Source organism: Micrasema longulum, unplaced genomic scaffold (genome assembly GCF_059751315.1).
Source record: "Micrasema longulum isolate JH-2025_06_02 unplaced genomic scaffold, ASM5975131v1 h1tg000086l, whole genome shotgun sequence".
In the NCBI taxonomy this organism is placed as follows: Eukaryota; Metazoa; Arthropoda; class Insecta; order Trichoptera; family Brachycentridae; genus Micrasema; species Micrasema longulum.
The window spans coordinates 828466-847409 of NW_028277292.1; the positions used below are offsets into that span (position 1 = coordinate 828466).

General features: G+C 31.4%; 1 protein-coding gene across 1 annotated transcript in view; it reads right to left on the bottom strand.

The window, feature by feature from the left end:
- Window positions 1-9939: 9939 nt before the first annotated feature.
- LOC148284830 (sodium-coupled monocarboxylate transporter 2-like) overlaps window positions 9940-18944 on the bottom strand; it is a 190440-nt gene continuing 181435 nt past the window's right edge. The window contains exons 11-13 of the mRNA XM_088234287.1: window positions 18154-18274; window positions 13482-13634; window positions 9940-10266 (exon numbers count right to left, since the gene is read on the bottom strand). Coding sequence (XP_088090413.1) covers window positions 10222-10266; window positions 13482-13634; window positions 18154-18274 — 319 coding nt within the window. The 3' untranslated portion in view covers window positions 9940-10221. The remainder of the gene's footprint in view (window positions 10267-13481; window positions 13635-18153; window positions 18275-18944) is intronic.

An 18944-nucleotide genomic window follows, 5' to 3' on the forward strand; every position in this document is an offset into this window, starting at 1 on the left:
CATTAAAACATCTAAAATTCTTGGATGTATTATAAATTGTCGAGTTTTATTTAAAATGTGATAAGTTTGAGATTTTACCCATGCCTGTAACTTCTTTGTGCATTTATTTTTTAATATTGGTACTTTTAAATAAAAGATAAAAGTAATGTACTAATTCTGTGATTGAACATTATTATTTATAAACTTGAGTGTAAGTTTTTTCTCATAACTAACATATCACTTCTATGAATTATTATATTTATAATCTTTGATATTACGCTGACTCTACAAAGGCATTATGTTGTTGCATTCAATTGGGATTTGTCTTGCTAATGTAATCATAAAACATATTTATTTTAATTTACCTCAGTTGAATGAACCATGTAGTCAGTTTTATAAAAAAAGTACCAAAAATAACTACTCAACATAGAAAGTTTGTTCAAGTCCCGAGTATAAATTAATTTTAATGACTTGTCTTCGTTTTTCATAAAAGTTAATGTTTTAGTTTCTCACTGTTAAGTAAATGTGTTATTCTATAGAAAAATAATGTTTTTTTATGCAGAATGAAATAAGTAAAACGTTCAGAGACAAAAGTGATTGCACATCTCGTGAATGTAACCAAGAGCAATGTTATATATATTTTCTTCTTTTCGTTGATGTAAATTACATATCTTTCATCTTAATATTCTTTTATTATTACACACTCACTCAGATATTTACAAAGCATTTCTTTTTTCTCATGGTAAACTTAATTACGGAACTTGCAAGTTTCGCCTACTTCAATAAACAAATAAGTTTTGATGAGTACTTATAATTTTCAAGGTAAAAATTCAATACAGTAAATAGTCTTGAGAAATTTTGACGCTTAATTGTTTTGAAATAATATCATTTTATAGTCAATATTTAATAAAAAATATGTAAACGTTCTGGATTAAATTTAATATTTCCAATTTTAAGATATAATATACATAGTATGTTTACACCTGGATATTTATCGATTCAGATGAATATGTTTTGTAATTGGAAAAAAGTATTCAAGTTTATGAATGGTATGTGATATATGAAATAATTTTGCATCTAAGAATACTCATAAGATGAAAGTCTATATTTCATAATAGCTTTTTAGTAGATTTAGTATGACAAGTATTATCCCTTAGTATACAGTTGATGTTTTGTCCGAACATATTGCAATTTGGGACTTAACTACATTAGGTAAATATTATTGAAAAATGAACTCAAAATAATGATAAGCTATTTAAGAAAACAATATTATTAAATACGTAAACTATGCTGCAAGTCTATACATGTGCTTTTGCTCTGTCACATCATAGTGGACATATACATAGCAGTTTTAATAATCTTTGTTATATTTTTAAAAAGGTTTATTAATTTAATATCAAATGTGACTTCATTTAAAAAATATGTATATTTCATTTACTCTTCAACTATACTGCCGGAGAAATAAGAATAAAAGTTGTTTAGAACAGACATATTACTGAATAGTGCATGTTATGGAGATTTGACAGGTAAATTTCGTAATCTGATCAGATTTGTATAAATATGAAGTATAACACTCAAATGTGTTAAAGCCAGTGGGATATGGTGTTAAGATATGGTATTAATACTACAAACTTTTGAAAATATGATTTAAAGGCCCTTCTCTTTAGTCATTGCCAACTACATACAAAAACTAATTACAGAAAAAAATAGAGCATGTGTATGGTAAAAACAACAAAACTCCAACGCCAATACAATCATAAATTAGTTTCAGAGTAAAGAAAATAATCGGTCTTTGTGGTGACTTTCAAAAGCTTTTCTAACACCTTCCGACAAAACAACCCCATTCATTCGCAAAACAGCCTCTAGTATATAGTATTGATCTCCAATTCTCAATTTGAACCGTAATGTCCTTTTTTAATTAAGAACAAATAAACTTTAAATTCTTGTCATTTCTCATATTCATGCATGCATAGATAAGTATTCTCTTAGCTCCTTGGTCATAATCTGTAATAATCCCCAATAATTGCACTTACATTTTTTATATTGATATCAGTAAAAAAAAAAAAAAACATAATATATACAAATATAAACAAGTAAGTTACTGTGAAACAGTAGTATTTGTAATATATTCTTCTTTTAAATAAATTGAGGCGCTGAGATCCATATAAGCTTAATTATCCATATGTTAGATGAAAAATAATCCTATGATTCAAGTCACATTGACTCAAGCACCAATAATACACTTTCTCATTATATTGCAAGTTAAGTACTTAGGGGTAAACGCCACATAAAAAAAAGTACGCCATTGGAAATAGAGTTTTTTTTTTCGAGAAGGTATCTACCCAAGTTAAGTTTTTGAACTCTTCAATTTCTTATTTATGTTTTTTGTTTATATTAATGAAAAATCATGACATTAACTTCAAGTCTTAGTTATTTTATATAAAGTAAGTTTTGACAAGTTTAAAACTCAAAGAACATTTATATTATTAAATCATCAAAGATGAAGCAGTTTTTGGATGTATTCATTTTGTTTTGCTCTATTATAACCACCCTTGCTAACGGTATTTTTATTGAACATACTGGGAGTATTCGTCTCATATAACATATCACACCTTTAAAAGAACAGTGACACTGAACAATATAACTTTTTTTAGTATAAGCAAAATTTATTAAAACCAATACTGGGTTTACAATAGTTTATTTCACTGTTAATAAGAATCAATTTTAATTGTATTTATGATGAATTTATTTACATCTAAAAAAAAATATTATTTTTAAATCTTTTAATTCTTTTAAAGGTGTGGCATCTAGCTTTTCTCAAAATACTATTTAAGACTCAAAATATAATTAGTTTCCATGACATTTAACCATTATTTATAATAATTTAATATTTATTACCTGTGTAAACTAATATATTGTATCAATAAAGTATTTATTCAAAACATTTTTCTGGTTTTAATCTACAAAAGTTAATTCACATTAATTGAAATATTTGATTTTTGTTTACTACTCCCCGGCAACATAAAGAGCCGAACTCGTAAACAATAGAACTTGGATATTTATTTATTTTTTCCGTTCCATTCTAACACATTTTGCAATTTTATGCTTATACATATACCTATACGTATACTTTACATCAATTGAACACTAATTTTGACATTAAAAAAAAAGTTTGAGAGTTTTTCTATTCGATACAAAAAACATTAAAAAAATTAATTTAAAAACTTCTTTAATTGTTACGCTTTAAACTCTTTAAACTGAAATATTGAATTTTAAAAACATTTATTTAGTAAATAAAACACCCTAAAGCATCTTAAAAAAACATTTATTATTTAATTAGAACAACAATTATATTTTGTACGACCGCCTTCGGCCTTTATCACACTGTTTATTTGTCTTGCCATGGATTTATTTGTACAGCTCACTCGAAAATTGTGCGGAAATTTCTTCATACCATACTTGTTTTATTACATTTTTTAACTCCTGCACTGTTTTCGAAGATTTCTTAATTTTTTTTCCATTACAGTCCACAGATTTTCTATTATGTTAAAATCTGGGCTATTTACTTTGCCATGAAAGAGAATTATTTCCCAATGATTGTTTGAGCTGCGATACCTGATGAAGAAAAACACCAAAATTAGTCTCAAAAATATTAAATGCAACAAGGTAAACCATCAATACACATTAAAAACAATTGCACACTCACAGAACGAGCCCGATGGCAAGGCGCAGAATCATCCTGAAATACAGGGTCATCATATTCTTCAGTTATATTCTCAATTGTTGGTACAACACCCTCCAAAATTATTTCATTATATTTTTCAGCATTCGCTGACCCTTTTATCATTATTAAATTACCAACACCCAATTTTGTGATGCATCCCCACACCATGACGTAAGGCAAATGTTAAACTATGGGTGCAAGACATTCGTCACTATATCGTTCTCCAGCTCGGCGGCGAACTGTCTGCACCGCCTGGACCAATCAAATTAAATTTTGATTAATCAGAAAATACAACTCTTTCCCAATCATCTCTGTCCAATTTTTTATTTCTTTCGCCCATTCCAAACGGTTTTTTTTCGTTTTCTGATTCAATGGAGGTTTTTTACAGGTCGTATGGCCAGTAATCCAAATTCTAGTAGTCTATTTGTGACTGTGCGTACACTGACACCGAACACTGACACCGGTGCGGTGGTTTCCTGTAGTCGTGCTCTTAGTTCGGAGCTGATGTGAACCGATATGAATGATATTTTTTTTAGAACACGATCATCACGTTTTGAAGTGGAGCGTTTTAATAATGTGCCCACTTTTCGATTTAGTGTCCCTCTTTCTTTGATTAAAAAAAAAAAAAAATCTCGCAGTTAATTCATTGCACTGCATTTGCCTTGCTATAATCACAATTAGAAAAGTATTTTTTAGGTAACGCAACGAAAGTTTAAGTCTCGTAGACATGTTGCTTTGATAAAATAGGGACACTCCAAGAAAACGACAGGTATATAACTGAAGAAATTTAGGGCTTTCCAGGTTCGTAAGTAGATATTAATTGTTCCTAGAAGTGATAACCCATTACTTAAACCTAGTTTCAATTATTTTGAACACCTAACGGGAATTTTCGCATTGAATTAGTCATTCGGCTATTTATGTTGCTGGGGGTGTATATAGTGTGTAAAGTGATCACTTCTCGGAGCAGAGGACCTCAACCATATATTCTATTCTTGTGGTTGAATGACCAAATGCCAGCAGATCACTTAACAATAAAAAAGCAATTTGAACCTTAGTATTTTCTGCTCAAATTTGTCACCCTATTTCAAGAAGTTATTTTTTTATCATCAATCTTAAAATTACGAAAAATGTAAAAATATCTCACGTGAAATCGAATCTGGAACTCTACGTGTTGCCATTGAAGTTAAGTATGAAAAACAAAGGAAAAAATTTAACAATTTTGAGCAGAAATCAACCTTATATAGAACGAATAATGAAAATATAGACCAAAAATAATACTATTTTAAATAACAAACATACCTTGGATCATTTATTTCAGCATCACAAAGTAAAATAATTTTTATGTTTAAATATGACTACAGTTCACTATATTTTCAGAGAAAACAAAAGTCATAAACAAACCAATACAATGTAAACAGGGAATCACAGCGCGTTTACGGATTTTTTGATTTCGTACTGTTTGAACCCAATTGAATAATAAAAAAAAGAATTTTAGCCGCTATTTTCGGCGCATAAATACTAACTAAAAATATTTGACAGCGCGTTCCGTATGTATACGCGTCGATAGGAGGTTGATAAATTACACAAGAAATTAAAGAGACTGCCAACTTTGTAGAACGTTGTCTCTGTTTCACCAGTACGGTGTAAAATCTTATATATTATTAAATGATTGATTGCGTCCGTCCTCTCTCTGTACGGGCCCATTTAGCCCGCTGGACGTCCGGTCAACGTGGGCAAACTCAGCCTTTTTCAAATGGCAGATAAAATATTTTTATAAATTCTGGTAAAAATAAGTTTTTTAATTAATAAAAAAAATAATAACATAAATCTTGGCTCATATATTTTAACTAGGGATGTAACGATTCCTATACCGATATATCGGCCGATATAATCGGCAGGCCGATGAAGTTCCTCAATGAGTAAGACAAGACAAGACTCAAAGAACTATTGGCGCAATGAAGATAAAAAATACCCGAAATTGAAAACACTTGCGCAAAAATACTTGTCTTATCAACTGGGCTCAGTTGCCTCAGAGCTTCTGTTTTCAACTGCAGGTATCATACAAAATGATTTGCGTAACAGATTGTCTGCTAATAATTTGAACAAACTTTGTTTTCTTAACAAAAATCCACCAAAACTTAACTTTAATTACTGACTTCATGTTTTGTATCGGTTTAATTTACCACTTTGTGTAATTGAATGATAACTACTTTCTTAATTAGCGCTATGATTGCTTGATAATATTCTTGATTATTCCATACAAATAAATGTTTTCTTCGAGTTTTAATTCAACATTTTGGTTTACAACCTTCTCAAGGTCCAGCCTCTAATAAATATAGGTAACTTTTATGCAGAATAACGACATTATTTATTTGTTTTTTTTTCTATTTCTACTAAGCCACCGATATCGGTACCGGTATCGGTATCGCCGATTATTTACTCTAATGATCGGTATCGTATCGGCAAAATTATGAATCGCTACATCCCCAATTTTAACGTTTCACAGATCGGCCACTAGATGATTCACCACGTGAGTATTTGGTTTGTGGTAAATAAAAAAAAAAAAAACATCAGATAGGCAGAAAACGTAGCTTGCTGAGAAAACCGAAAAAAGTGAGTATTTGGTTTGTGGTGATAAAAAATAAACATAATAACAGACAGGCAGAACAAGTAGCTTTCACTACATTTTGAATTTGTGTATTCTCATCGGGAATCGAACCCGGAACCTTCCATGGGGGAGTCAGGCGTCTTAACCACTTCACCACGGAGGCTGCCGGGATATTTAATATATTATAACTCTGTGGTTTTTGAAGCGTTATTCTGAGATAATTTGAGACAGATTATTATTTTTTAATTTCTTTTTGAATAAATATTTATGTTTCTATGATTTACCCAAACTATTTATTTATAATAAAATGAGAATCAAGTTGTGGTAGAGCATGGTGCGATGCTCGGACCTCTGATTCCTGGGTCCGCGACACTAGCCACGGGACCAAACTCCCGGTTCATTATTATATTTAGATTGCTTCTAACAGCAATAAATAAATTGTGAGGCTCATAGTGAAATTTCACAGTGCCCGAAATTCGAATAATTCAAATGAGGACCGAAGGGCCGAATTTTTCTAGCATGTAACAGTCGGCGATAGCCGACTGTTGCCTCCTAGTAATATTTAATGAATTACTGAGAGAGACAGCGCTTTATGACGCCTGTGTATTCTTATAGTTTCGTATCTCTTCAACCCAAGCTTTAAAGGGCAAATTGTAACAGACGAAAATGATTGCAATTTATTCAAAAAATAGAGCTCAAATTCCTATCCGCCAATTTAGTCGAAAATTCAACATAGCACGGTACAATGAAGTAACATGGGGTGGATTTATTTATATGTATATTTTAAAATTTCATTTATCGGTAGGTAGGTAAACACGCGAAACAGTACTCCATGAGGTCGACTAATCTCCACTCGATTTTTTTTTGTCAAATTTTTCACCCACGAGTGGAAACTAAATAAATAAAACCAAAAAATAAAAAAATATATAAGTATCCACCCACCCTGATTTTACCGGACCGAGTAGATTGGCACTCTGGCACGATATATGTTAAACGGGCCCGTACATGACGGACACAATCAATAATTTTAAGAATAATAATATATAAGATATCGATATCTTCAAGAGATATATTTACTGTGAGAATAGCTCGTACCAATATTTAGCGAGCGACCGTATGTTTAATTGTAAACCAACAATTTTCTTGCTTGTTATTTTCATTTTTATCCATTCATCGACATTGATAGTACGCTCATAATCTATATTATATGTTCGCGAACGACCCGGTCATACTGAGAAGGTCGGAAACATTGAACTAGAGATTTATTTCTTTCATCTCGGTCAGTTAGTTCGCGAACGAAAAGAGCGCCGAACTAAATGGATCTTCGTGTCATTCGGATCCTCGTATCTTTTGTATCATTCGTATATTTTATATCTCTTGCTCATTCAGTTCATTCATCGCAACGATTGTGTCCGTATTCCGTGTCACCATACGGTATGCGTAGTTAGTAGGCAGGTATAGGTAAATTATTTTAATTTGAGGCCACGCATACATAGTCATTTGCTCCTTATATTAATGTATCCGAAGTGTACAAGTGTGTGTTTATTGAACACGTAGGCCCAAATAACAGGAATCATCCAAATCTAAACGGCATGATAAAACTAGGGTGGATTGAGATTTATAGTTCTATTTTGTATTTATTTAAAATGTATTCAGGGGCTACTCTTGTAAACACTTCTTCCCTATCATCAAAAAATACTCAAAAGAAATAAAACAAAGTATAGAGATTAATATTTTTACACGTCAACAAATATTCTCTTTGTAAATAAACCCTATCAAAAATATTTAAATAATTAATATTTTTCCATACAAAACCAGCAACCATTAAAAAAAAAAAAAAGACTTTATTTCAACATAATTCCCTTTCCGCATCTAATGGTGCATAGGACACTGCATTATTACACCAATCGCAGCTAACCTCGATCTTTTTTTTTACATAAAGGTAAGATAATCAGTCTTACGCTTCACTTGTCAGTCCAGGGACATTGAAATTCTTTAGTGTAAAATGTTTTTTTAATCAAATATTTCATGTCAACCATGTCGGGAATCGTACCTGAGACATCTTGCATGGTAGGCAAACGCGCTGATTATTGCACCGTGGAGCTGACTATATATTATTTACTTAATTCAAAAATAATTTACTTTGACCTTTTTTTTAATAATTGAAAAATATATCAAATTATTTCAAGCACTATAAGGATGCTAAAATTTCAACTATTACGAGCGTTTTGAAGCAATGTGAACGCTAATACTACGGATCACGTAGTACCTACTAGATATCGCGCCCGCAGTGTCCCCTAGCGGTGAAAAGGAAAACAACTGGTCACGTGGTAGACGTTTATTCGTTTTGTAGCTGCAAGACATGCAAAAATCTAGCTTTTATCTAGCACTTTGTTCAAGTTAACAAAAGAACTAAACGAACTAGAGACCCAAAAGAAACGAAGAATTAAATGATACGAAAGATACGATGATACAAATGATACGAAGATGCGAAAGATGCGGAGATGAGCAAAATGTACATTCGTTCAATTGAACTACTTAAAAGATTCGATCACTTTACAGATACAGATTAAATGACACGTATCTTTTCGGTGACAGGGTCTTACCCACCCCTATTTCATAATCAATATAATCAAAATCCAGGTTTACCATTTTAGAAATAAAAAAAATGAATCCCATCATTAAAGCATTTTCAATAATAAAAATAAAGATATACAATAATAGAAATAACAATACTTGTATATTAAACAAAACAAACAAACCATCACGTCGTTTTCCCATAAGGGTAGGCAGATATGATAGAACGGCACATCACTCTATCTTTGCATACATATCTCGCTTCCTCTACTATCATACATCTCCTCATGCACGTGCGCCGATTATTTCGACTTTTGACATGTCCATCATCAAGTATTTGTTGGATTTGGCCATGCCATGTCTTTCTCGGCCTTCCTCTATTTCTGCATCCATCGATATTCGCATTATAAATATTCTTAGCCGTTCTTTCGCTGTCCATTCGCTCTACATGTCAAAACCAGCGCGAAGCTTTTTTTCTTGATTTTGTCGATAATGCTCGGCCTTACACAATGTACGGATATCTACATTTGTGCATCTATCGTACATAGTTTTACCACACATTCGCCTGAGAGATCGCATTTCGACAGCATTCAGCCTACTTTCATCCCTGTTTTTCCAAGTCCATTCTTCGCTCCCATACATCAGGGTCGAGACCAGGACTCCATTGTGAACTGCTAATTTTGTCTCTTGCAACAAATATTTATTTGCCAAGGTTAATTTAAGTGCACCGTTCACTCTGTTTCTGGCACTAACCCTCCTTTCAATATCTTTCTCAGTCATTCCATACCTAGTAACCATACTTCCCACATACACAAATTCCTCTACCCGTTTTAGTATAACTCCATTCACAGTGATTTTATATTAAGTCATAGACATTTCGGAGTCAACAGACAAACACATTGAAAAGAGTGGAGGGAAACTTTCGTCAGAGGTTTGAATTTCTCATCCATGAAAATAGACATAACTTGAATGACTTAATTTTTTTCCTCATATATCTCAGTTTTAGACATGTTAGGATTTCTATATCTAATTTAGATTTTTTCAGTATTGATTTTTCGATAAAATGTTAGCGTCCCTAGCCGCACCGTGAAAGAATAAAGACGTTATTATACCTACTAATGAATGATTGTTAATAATATAATTATTAGAGGTGCTGAAAACAAACAAAAAAGCATAATTTAAAATGTAATAGGATTTTTGGTATGAAAATTTAGAAAGATAAATAAATATTTTTTTAATGAAAAGTCTTTCGTTAATTGATAAAATATTTTATTTATTTAAACGTAAAATTTATTGAAAGATTCGTACAAATTTCAGGAATTTTGTAACTTTATTATTGATTTCCGGGAATAATATTTTCCTTTAGCTCCACTGAATTCTGAAAAGTAAACAATAAATAAATTGTCATTGAATATGTATATTAAATGTCCAATTAATATCATGTTAGAAAAACGAAATTAAGCAGCCATTTAAATAGCCATGTTAGGACCAATTAGAATACAACAACGTTTGAGTATGTCCAAATGTTTGCAGACCGGCTGGATTTCGTTCCTGGGGAGTTATTAATATCTAAACTTATTGCAACAGAGAGGGAAAATATTTTAGACAAGGGAATATGGAAGTCCTGGCATTTACTGGGTTTATGATCTGTCATTGGCTGGTTTAAGTGGCCACTTTACACACTGTGTAACATTCACCATTCTGCCCATGTTTAAACATCCACATTTCCTCAACTCTTCCATCTGTTGACTTTTGTGAAGGAAAGGAGCTGGAACCTTTATCATGTGGGTGAGATTCATCCGGCTGAACCAAATCACCTACTAGGCAACGCCTGAAAATAATTTTTCAATTTTATACTTCTTCTTTTACCAGTTGGTTAATTCAACAATGTTTGAGTATGTCCAAATGTTTGCAGACTGACTAGGGAGTTATTCATGTCTAAATTTGTTCCCTTCTCAAAAATGTTTTCCCTCTCTGTTGCAACTAATTTAATTAGAATACTTTAAGCTAATTAATAGAGTTAACTTATTATGCAGAAAGAAGATACAAATATGATTTCCGGTAAGCTCGTTATAATTAAATAAGATTTTTACTAAGCCCGGGTGTTATTTGCTTTAATTTACCACTGTTATCGGGTTTACTGGGCCAGTATTTTATTTTTTCTTTGAAAGTTCAACAAGAACACATAAAAAACATGCAATTTAGCATAATCAGATCAACTTCAGTAATAATAAAGATTGAGTTAAAAATAATACTAAATTAAAAAAAAAAAATAAACCAGAGAAAATTTACATCACATTAGAGATGAAAATGTGATTTGTAATTTAATGAATGAAATAATCAAATGAATCATCTTAAGAGAAGATCGGGGGTACTACTCTCCCTTCCCCCAGGATTTTGTTTTTATTTATCCTCAAACATCAAAAACTGGTCCTGGAAGGGCGTTGTGCCAAATAATTTTAAAAATACGTCGCTCCCCACCAGGATTCCGGTTTTTCGCTATCAAATGAATGCATTATTTTCGTAGTTACCAACTTTCATCCGAATAATTTCGTTTCGTTTAGTACAATTACTAATCCATTTATTTAGTTCAATCATTATGTAAATTATTTGAATGTCTAACTGCATTCAAATGAATTTAAAATCATCGAATGCATTCGATTGTTTTCATTCAAATGAATCATCTCTAGTAATAAAATATCACTCTTTTTTAATCATCTAAAGGTTCACAAAATATTTGTAAATATTGTACATAAATGAATCGAATACGAAATGAACATATAGGACATGTAGGTATATGTAATTATTAAAAATGAATTTGTATGAATGCAACTTTTTTTTTCTTTCGATGTTTTTCTGGGTTCTTGTATTTTTCTTACCGACGTTTTGGACAGCGTTCACCTGGGCTGATGTAGATAGTTCTAATGTCGTAGTATGCTGTAGTCCTATGAGGTATTTGTTCTAGACCTCAGTCAGTAGGTTTTTTTTCTTTTTTTTCCCTTTTATTTAGTAAACATACCGTACAGTTACAAAGTTTAATATTTTACATAGTTAGACTTAACTCTAATGGACCAGTGAAGTTTCCATATTATAAAGCAATTATATGTAAGGTTATTAATGAAAGTATAAAAAAGAGAAGAAAAAAAATCATAAATGGAAGTTGTTTAAAAATTAAAATTTAAGTAAAAGAAAGTTATTTTAAAGTTTGTAGTTTGTAGTGAGTATTTACAAATGGAAATAATATTAAAAATGTAGAAAATTTGTAAAAGTAATAAAAAGTTAAGAATTAAAATAAAGAATAAAAAACATGCTCAGATGTAAAAATAAAATAAAACTGTAATAACATTTTTAAAAAAAAGGAAAAACATAAATATACACAAACATATTTTAAGGGATTCAAAGAAACGATGAGAAGAATCTTTAAGTGAAATATAAGACAGTAAATTTAAGTCAATTTAAAAAACATCTTCAAAATTAATGAAACATTACAGTAAGAGCAGCAATATATTGATTTTATATACATATATAATATAGGTAATTAAAGGTAGTTAAAAATTATAAAAACATGTCAATGCAGCAGAGAAAAAAGAAAGAATAACAGGTATAGCAAGTAATCTTTAAAATTTGAAAAAGTAATATAAGGAGAAGATTTTAAACCAACAGAAGTCGATAAAATAAATAAAGTTTGTGTTATATCATCACTATCCATATGGGTGCTTGTAAATTTCTGATTTATTTTATCAGACATGCTTGGAAAACATTTCGGGCTCGAATGAAAAAAAAATATCAGTCTCGACGATTGACACTGTGACGCTGTCCGAAACCTCGGCACGGAGAATAGGTAAATGCGCGGCACAACAAACCAGAAAAAACATTACAATCTGAAAGGTCGAGAAAACGTTTTTTTTCTGATTTTTCATTTGCCCTGCATTTTCATACATGTAATTCATTTTTCTATATTTTTTCAGTACACCTGCATCGCACCACCAGACGTACACTATCGTAAGTCTAAATTGGGCTGTCTTGAGTTATGAATGGATTTTTTTTATCTTTCTTACTCTAACGTACCATCTTTGCGATGTTTTTGAGCGAGCTATACCACAAACTTAAGTATTCTTTGAAATAAATTGCATAAAATATCGATAAGAACAATGTAGTGATTATGATTCTAAATTTTAACAGTCATATAAGCAAATACTACAAAAAATACAGGGCATTATAATATCAATAAAAATTGAAATGCGAGCATTAATATATTTTAAAACGTTTTTGCTCTCCTGTGAAATTGCAAGTTAAGACATGTCGAAAAATAGTTAAATCAGCCACTCAATTGAGCGGCCAGGCTGTTATTAAATCTCTGATGGACTTAACTGCATCAATTTTGAAGTGACTTTGAGTGGTATGTTTCGGTTTCAGCTTCAGCCGAAACTAGAACAAAAGCCGAAATTCGGTTTTGGCTTCGGTTGAAAATTTTGGTTTGGTCGTTTACTATTAGTTTTATCAAACTGCTCTAAAGCTATTTATTTAGACTTTTTAAAGCTGTTTTTGTAATCTTGATTTATGATAAAGATAATAAAAAATATTTATCTTGACCTTTTTTTCCAATTCTTGCTTCAAGCTTTCTCTTCGTAAGGCTTCTTGGTAATTCAATAAAATGTTATCTTTTGTTAGTCTCGGTTCTTTGCGGTGAATGTTTTGTTTAGGCAAATATTTATGAATGACCGGTGTTAAAAGGTCTCTGTGCACCTGGAATTAAAAAAAGTCATTTATTATATTAATTATTCTGCTTGCAAACATATTTTTTTTCCTTTTTATAAAATACTAGCTGAACCCAGGAATGCTTTGCTATTGCTAGATTTAAGTATATACTCATAGTATCTGGATTTAATAAACACAATGGAAAGTTAACAAATTACAACAGGGATGGAAAATACCTTAAATATGGGAATATGTAAGTCCAGGCATTTACAGGGCTTATGACCTGTCATTGGCTGGTTTAAGTGGCCACTTTACACACTGTGTAACATTCACCATTTTGCCTAATCTTAATCTTAATGACTCCCGAGGGGGTGAAATCCAGTCTTTTGTCTACGAACATTTGGACAAACTCAAATATTGTAACAATGGAAAGTTTTATAAAAATTATTGTATTTCGTCAAAATTAGGTATGTACGAATAAATATCCATGATTGTTTTTTGTATTTTAGATTACATGAATTTAACGTCATTTAACATTATTTTAGCATTACCGAATATCCAGTTTTAAAAAAAATGGGTAGAAATTATATGGAAATTAACGAAACAATCCGATTGGGATCCATAAAAAATGAAACTTTATTATGTACGAAAAATAATGTCCTATCATTATTTTGTACCTGCATTCTCGTCGAATGCAACCCTGGTAGGTCGATGAACAAAACATTAACGCTTTTAACTATTTTTCTACTGATCAGATTGAAATTTTTAATAGTTCGAAACACACCCAGGACAACGCTCATCATTTTGCAAAAGCCGCACGTAAATTGGCCCAGGGTCCTGATCATAATGGAAAGTTAAAAGAGTTATCGTCGACTGTCTATAAAGTAAAATTGAAATTAATGTACAAAATTGTATGTATTTGTACGAATTTTTTAAATATCTTCACCGGTAACATGTAAGTGAACATGTTTAGGGAAAAAAAATATTTGCACATTCTATTTTTCTGGCAGAAAACTTCATTTTACTTTGTAAATAAAATTTATGATAACTGTTAACTTCCGATTGTAATCGGGGACCTGTATTATTTAGTCTATCGAGGACGCACATACGAAAATTACATTTTATAAACAGACACAAGATCATAAAGGAACACTGTGTTTTTACTGAGGAGTCGAGGACACTTCAATATGTTTTTTTTTTACTAATGAGAATAGATAAATAGTGAGCATACAGTAAAAATTGTTTCGGTTTTAGTGCTAGATGGCAAAAAAATTAAGTCCACTTATATCTCCAAGTTTTTTCCAAATTGGTGATTGAAGACATAAGTGGGAAGGCTTACGGCGCAAATAAAAAAAAACATTTTTTACTAAAATGAATATTTTATGTACAGCCTTTTCACATAGAGCCAACTACACCATCACAAAGCAGCAAAAACACGATTTTGAATTAAAAGTAAAGATGTTATTTTATAAATAATTGCACTGGTGTATAAAGCTTTGACCCCAGATATCTCGGCTTCTCTTTTGTTTTTGTCTCATAATACCATTATCATTAATTGTACATATATTCATTCAGCCAGTCTATGAATATCTGCTACAAGAAATATTGACAAAATTAAAACACTTCCATACTAACACCATTTATTGCTGATTATTTGTACTGTGTTAAGCAAAAGATACTCAAAACTAAAAGTGTACTAAATAGCAAAACTACGAATTTGTTTCGACGTAAAAACTTTATTTATTTATTTAGTCTTAAAATAATACAAACATATTTAATGAACGTATTAATATTAACTTATATCTAATTATTATTAAAACACATATTAATCATTAATATTTCTAAATAATATACGTACACTTAAAAAAAGCTCCTTAAAAGCCAACTCGAATAAAATGACTTTTTAAGAGCTTACTTATCTGCTACACACATGTTTTTAAACTTACATTAAAATGAAATGATAATTTTTTGTTCTCTTATTTCTAATGGTATTTCCCACTGAATAGATAATATCTGTGGTATTTCCTTATAATATAACTGTACAGCTCGGTGCATCTACGTTTTCTGTGTGTATATCTTTTTACGAAATGGCAGCCTTACTTCATTTTTATTTCTAGTTTCATATCCGTGTTCACATTCAACAATATTTTGAGTTTGTCCAAATTTTTTTAGACAAGGACTGGATTCAACTCCCTGGGAGCTGTTTATATTAACATATTACAACAGAGATGAAGAACATTTAAGAGAAGGTAATATAGAAGTCTAGGCATCTACAGGGCTTATGACCTGTCAATGGCTGGTTTAAGTGACCACTTTACACACTGTGTAACATTTACCATTCTGCCCATATTTGAACATCTATATTCCTTCAATTCTTTCATCTGCTACCCAGGGAGTTGAATCCAGACCTTGTCTAGAAAAAATTGGACAAACTCAATCCACCTGGTCCATGAAGAAGTACAGAAATTGAAAAAATAACATTTTCAGGCGTTGCCTAGTACGTAGGTGAAATAATTCAATTAAATGAATCTCACCCGCATAAATAAAAGTTTCAGCTCTCTAACTTTACAAACATCGACAGATGAAAGAAATGAAGGAAAATAGATGTTCAAATATGGGCAGAATGGTGAATGTTACATAGTAAACCAGCCATTGACAGGTCATAAGACCTGTAGATGCCTAGACTTTTATATTACCCTATCTTAAATGTTCTTCATCTCTATTGTAACGTGTTCACATTGGATTAGATATAATATTTTTAGTCGAGTCTTTTGAGGTATAACCATTAATAAGTTTGTGAACAAAAACATTACATTAAAATCTATCAGTTGACTGACGTATTGTCATAATTTTTGTTTGTTTCAGCATCAACTTTCCTAGTGTATCTATTCTTTCTCAAAATTAAGTAAGTAAGTTTATTTTTTCCCCTTTCAATTGCCAAAAACAAAATACTACTAGAATAATTTACATGAGGCACTATAATGCGATTATATATCATCCTGCACGAATCTGCACTTACATATCTTCTGATTCTTCCCATAGGAGAAACCTTCCTTCACATCCCTCGTATTCTGGGAAAAGGTCAGTCTAGAATCTTTAATAATCCCCAAATATTTCATCTCTTTCACTCCCTTAAGTATTTCTTCATCCATCAATATTGTGGGTGAAATAGGGATTTTTTTATTTCCCATGTTCATAAACTTAGTTTTATTTGTATTTAGCTTAAGTTTATTAACTTTAATCTTCAATAGTTGTCAACAAATAAGTATTCTGACTTGGCCTATTTTCGATGTATGCTCACGAAATATAGTATATTATACACATAAAATTTAGAAAATAATATTATTTACTGTTTTTAAACACTGTACGTGTGCCTAGGTATCTCAAATTTTCTACAAATAGTATTATCAACATATATGTATATGGTATACGTATTACCTCTTGTGTGGCTGTGGAGAAACACGAGTCTACATAGTACACAAGACTTGATTTATCCATCTTATTTATTTAAATTGTGATGTTGTATTTTTTGTAATTTTAAAAGGAACAATTTTCCACTGGATTTAGAAAGTAAAATTTTATAAATATCCATAATTTTAATATAAAAAATATTTATCCTTCCCGTGCCAAGAATAATTATACGAATGAAAGTTACGCTAATAATACCACAATAAATCTGTTTTACTATGTAAGATAGAGTACGAGAATAGAGCTTATAACAAGGAAGATAGAGACGCTGTTCTATAGCCAGTGTTTGTGTGAAAGAGACAAAAACAAAAGAAGAAATTCATTCAATCAGCCGCTTATTGGGGTATTTATTATTTTTATTTTATTTTACCATAACAGTCTTAAATTATATAATAACTTTTATAAGTTATGGAAAAAGAATGACTAAACAGTCAGAATATTCCGTCTTTTGCTTAAGGTAACACGATGTTACATCACCGCGTGTAAAGTAATTTTTAGCACAGCCTTTTAAAAGTTAAAAAACTTTAATTGTAATGAAACAGTGATTTCAAAATTAGTTTGACACAATACTTTTTTTTTTCTCGCCACTTATTGTTTGAATGGAAAGTGGAAGTAGGTACGTTATGGATTTCAATATATTATATCAACATCATAAAATCCTTAGCCGCACACAATAATGCATAGGGCACTTCATTGTTAATTAAAATGCAACTTATCTTCAGGTGCTAGTCTAAGGACAATAAAACACTTCAGTGTAGAAATTACGTTCTAGTAACCCTTTCTCTACCCCCTAGATAGCGTTTAGAATCGAACTGTTGGACAAAAGTTTGTGACTCGATGGCTGCTCCCAGGCAAAAACCCTTAATAAGAATATCGGGCGGAGATTAACCCGCCTTGTAGTGTGCTGGTTATGGTATTTGCCAACCGTGCGTCCGGAATAAAATATTGATTTAAAAGGGTGATTTTTAATGTCCATTTTATCTTGTCTGCTGGTATCAAATAATCAAGATACGCTGCAATTGGATTACCGATGCAGTGCCCTATGCACCACTGGGCGCGGTCGTGCTAATACTTATGAATACTAAAGTGTTATAGTCACCATGGATGGATCATTTGGTCCTGTGATGAAGGATACAATCAGACCGACTGTAATGGCTGTTACCGTTCCAATGAGAGTGTAGTAAAGATATGATATGCGATATAACACGAAAGGCGTCTCTCTGAAACATAAAAACAATAATCCTTAATCCAACATGTAAAAAACATCACCCTACTTCTGATATATATTTTTTGTTAAAAATAGCCTCCGGTTCAATTGACCGTTATTTAGAAATAACCCTGTTCGTCATACTCTTGTTTCATTTAATCATTATAGGAAACAATCATTCATATTTACGACGAACTTTTACTAATATTAATACGTACAATTACGAAATAATGAAACGAATATACCTGTACCTTAAAGGATAAAACACGGGAATCTACATTTTGCCGTTTTGAAGTTGAAAATGCAGAACTTATCACATTAAGCTATTTTATACGTGAATAAAATACCGAAGTCAACTTTCGTCATATAAATGCTTTTAAAGGTTGAAAAAAATCTGACGTCCACTTTACTTTAATGCAAAAAAACATCAGTAGTCCTAGATATGCTTTTTTAATTCTTCTTCTTTCTGTGTCATATCAGGTCCCCCCGACGTTGGCGATCACTCTAGAGTAGGCATCCCGGTCCTGCGCCAACTGGAACAGCGCCTCCCATCCAGTCGCGGATGTTTCTCAGCCAGGACATCTGTCGCCTTCCAACTCCACGCTTTCCCTCGATCTTCCCTATCATGATTAGCCATAGAAGCGCATATTTGCTTCCGCGCGATATGACCAAATATGTGAGTT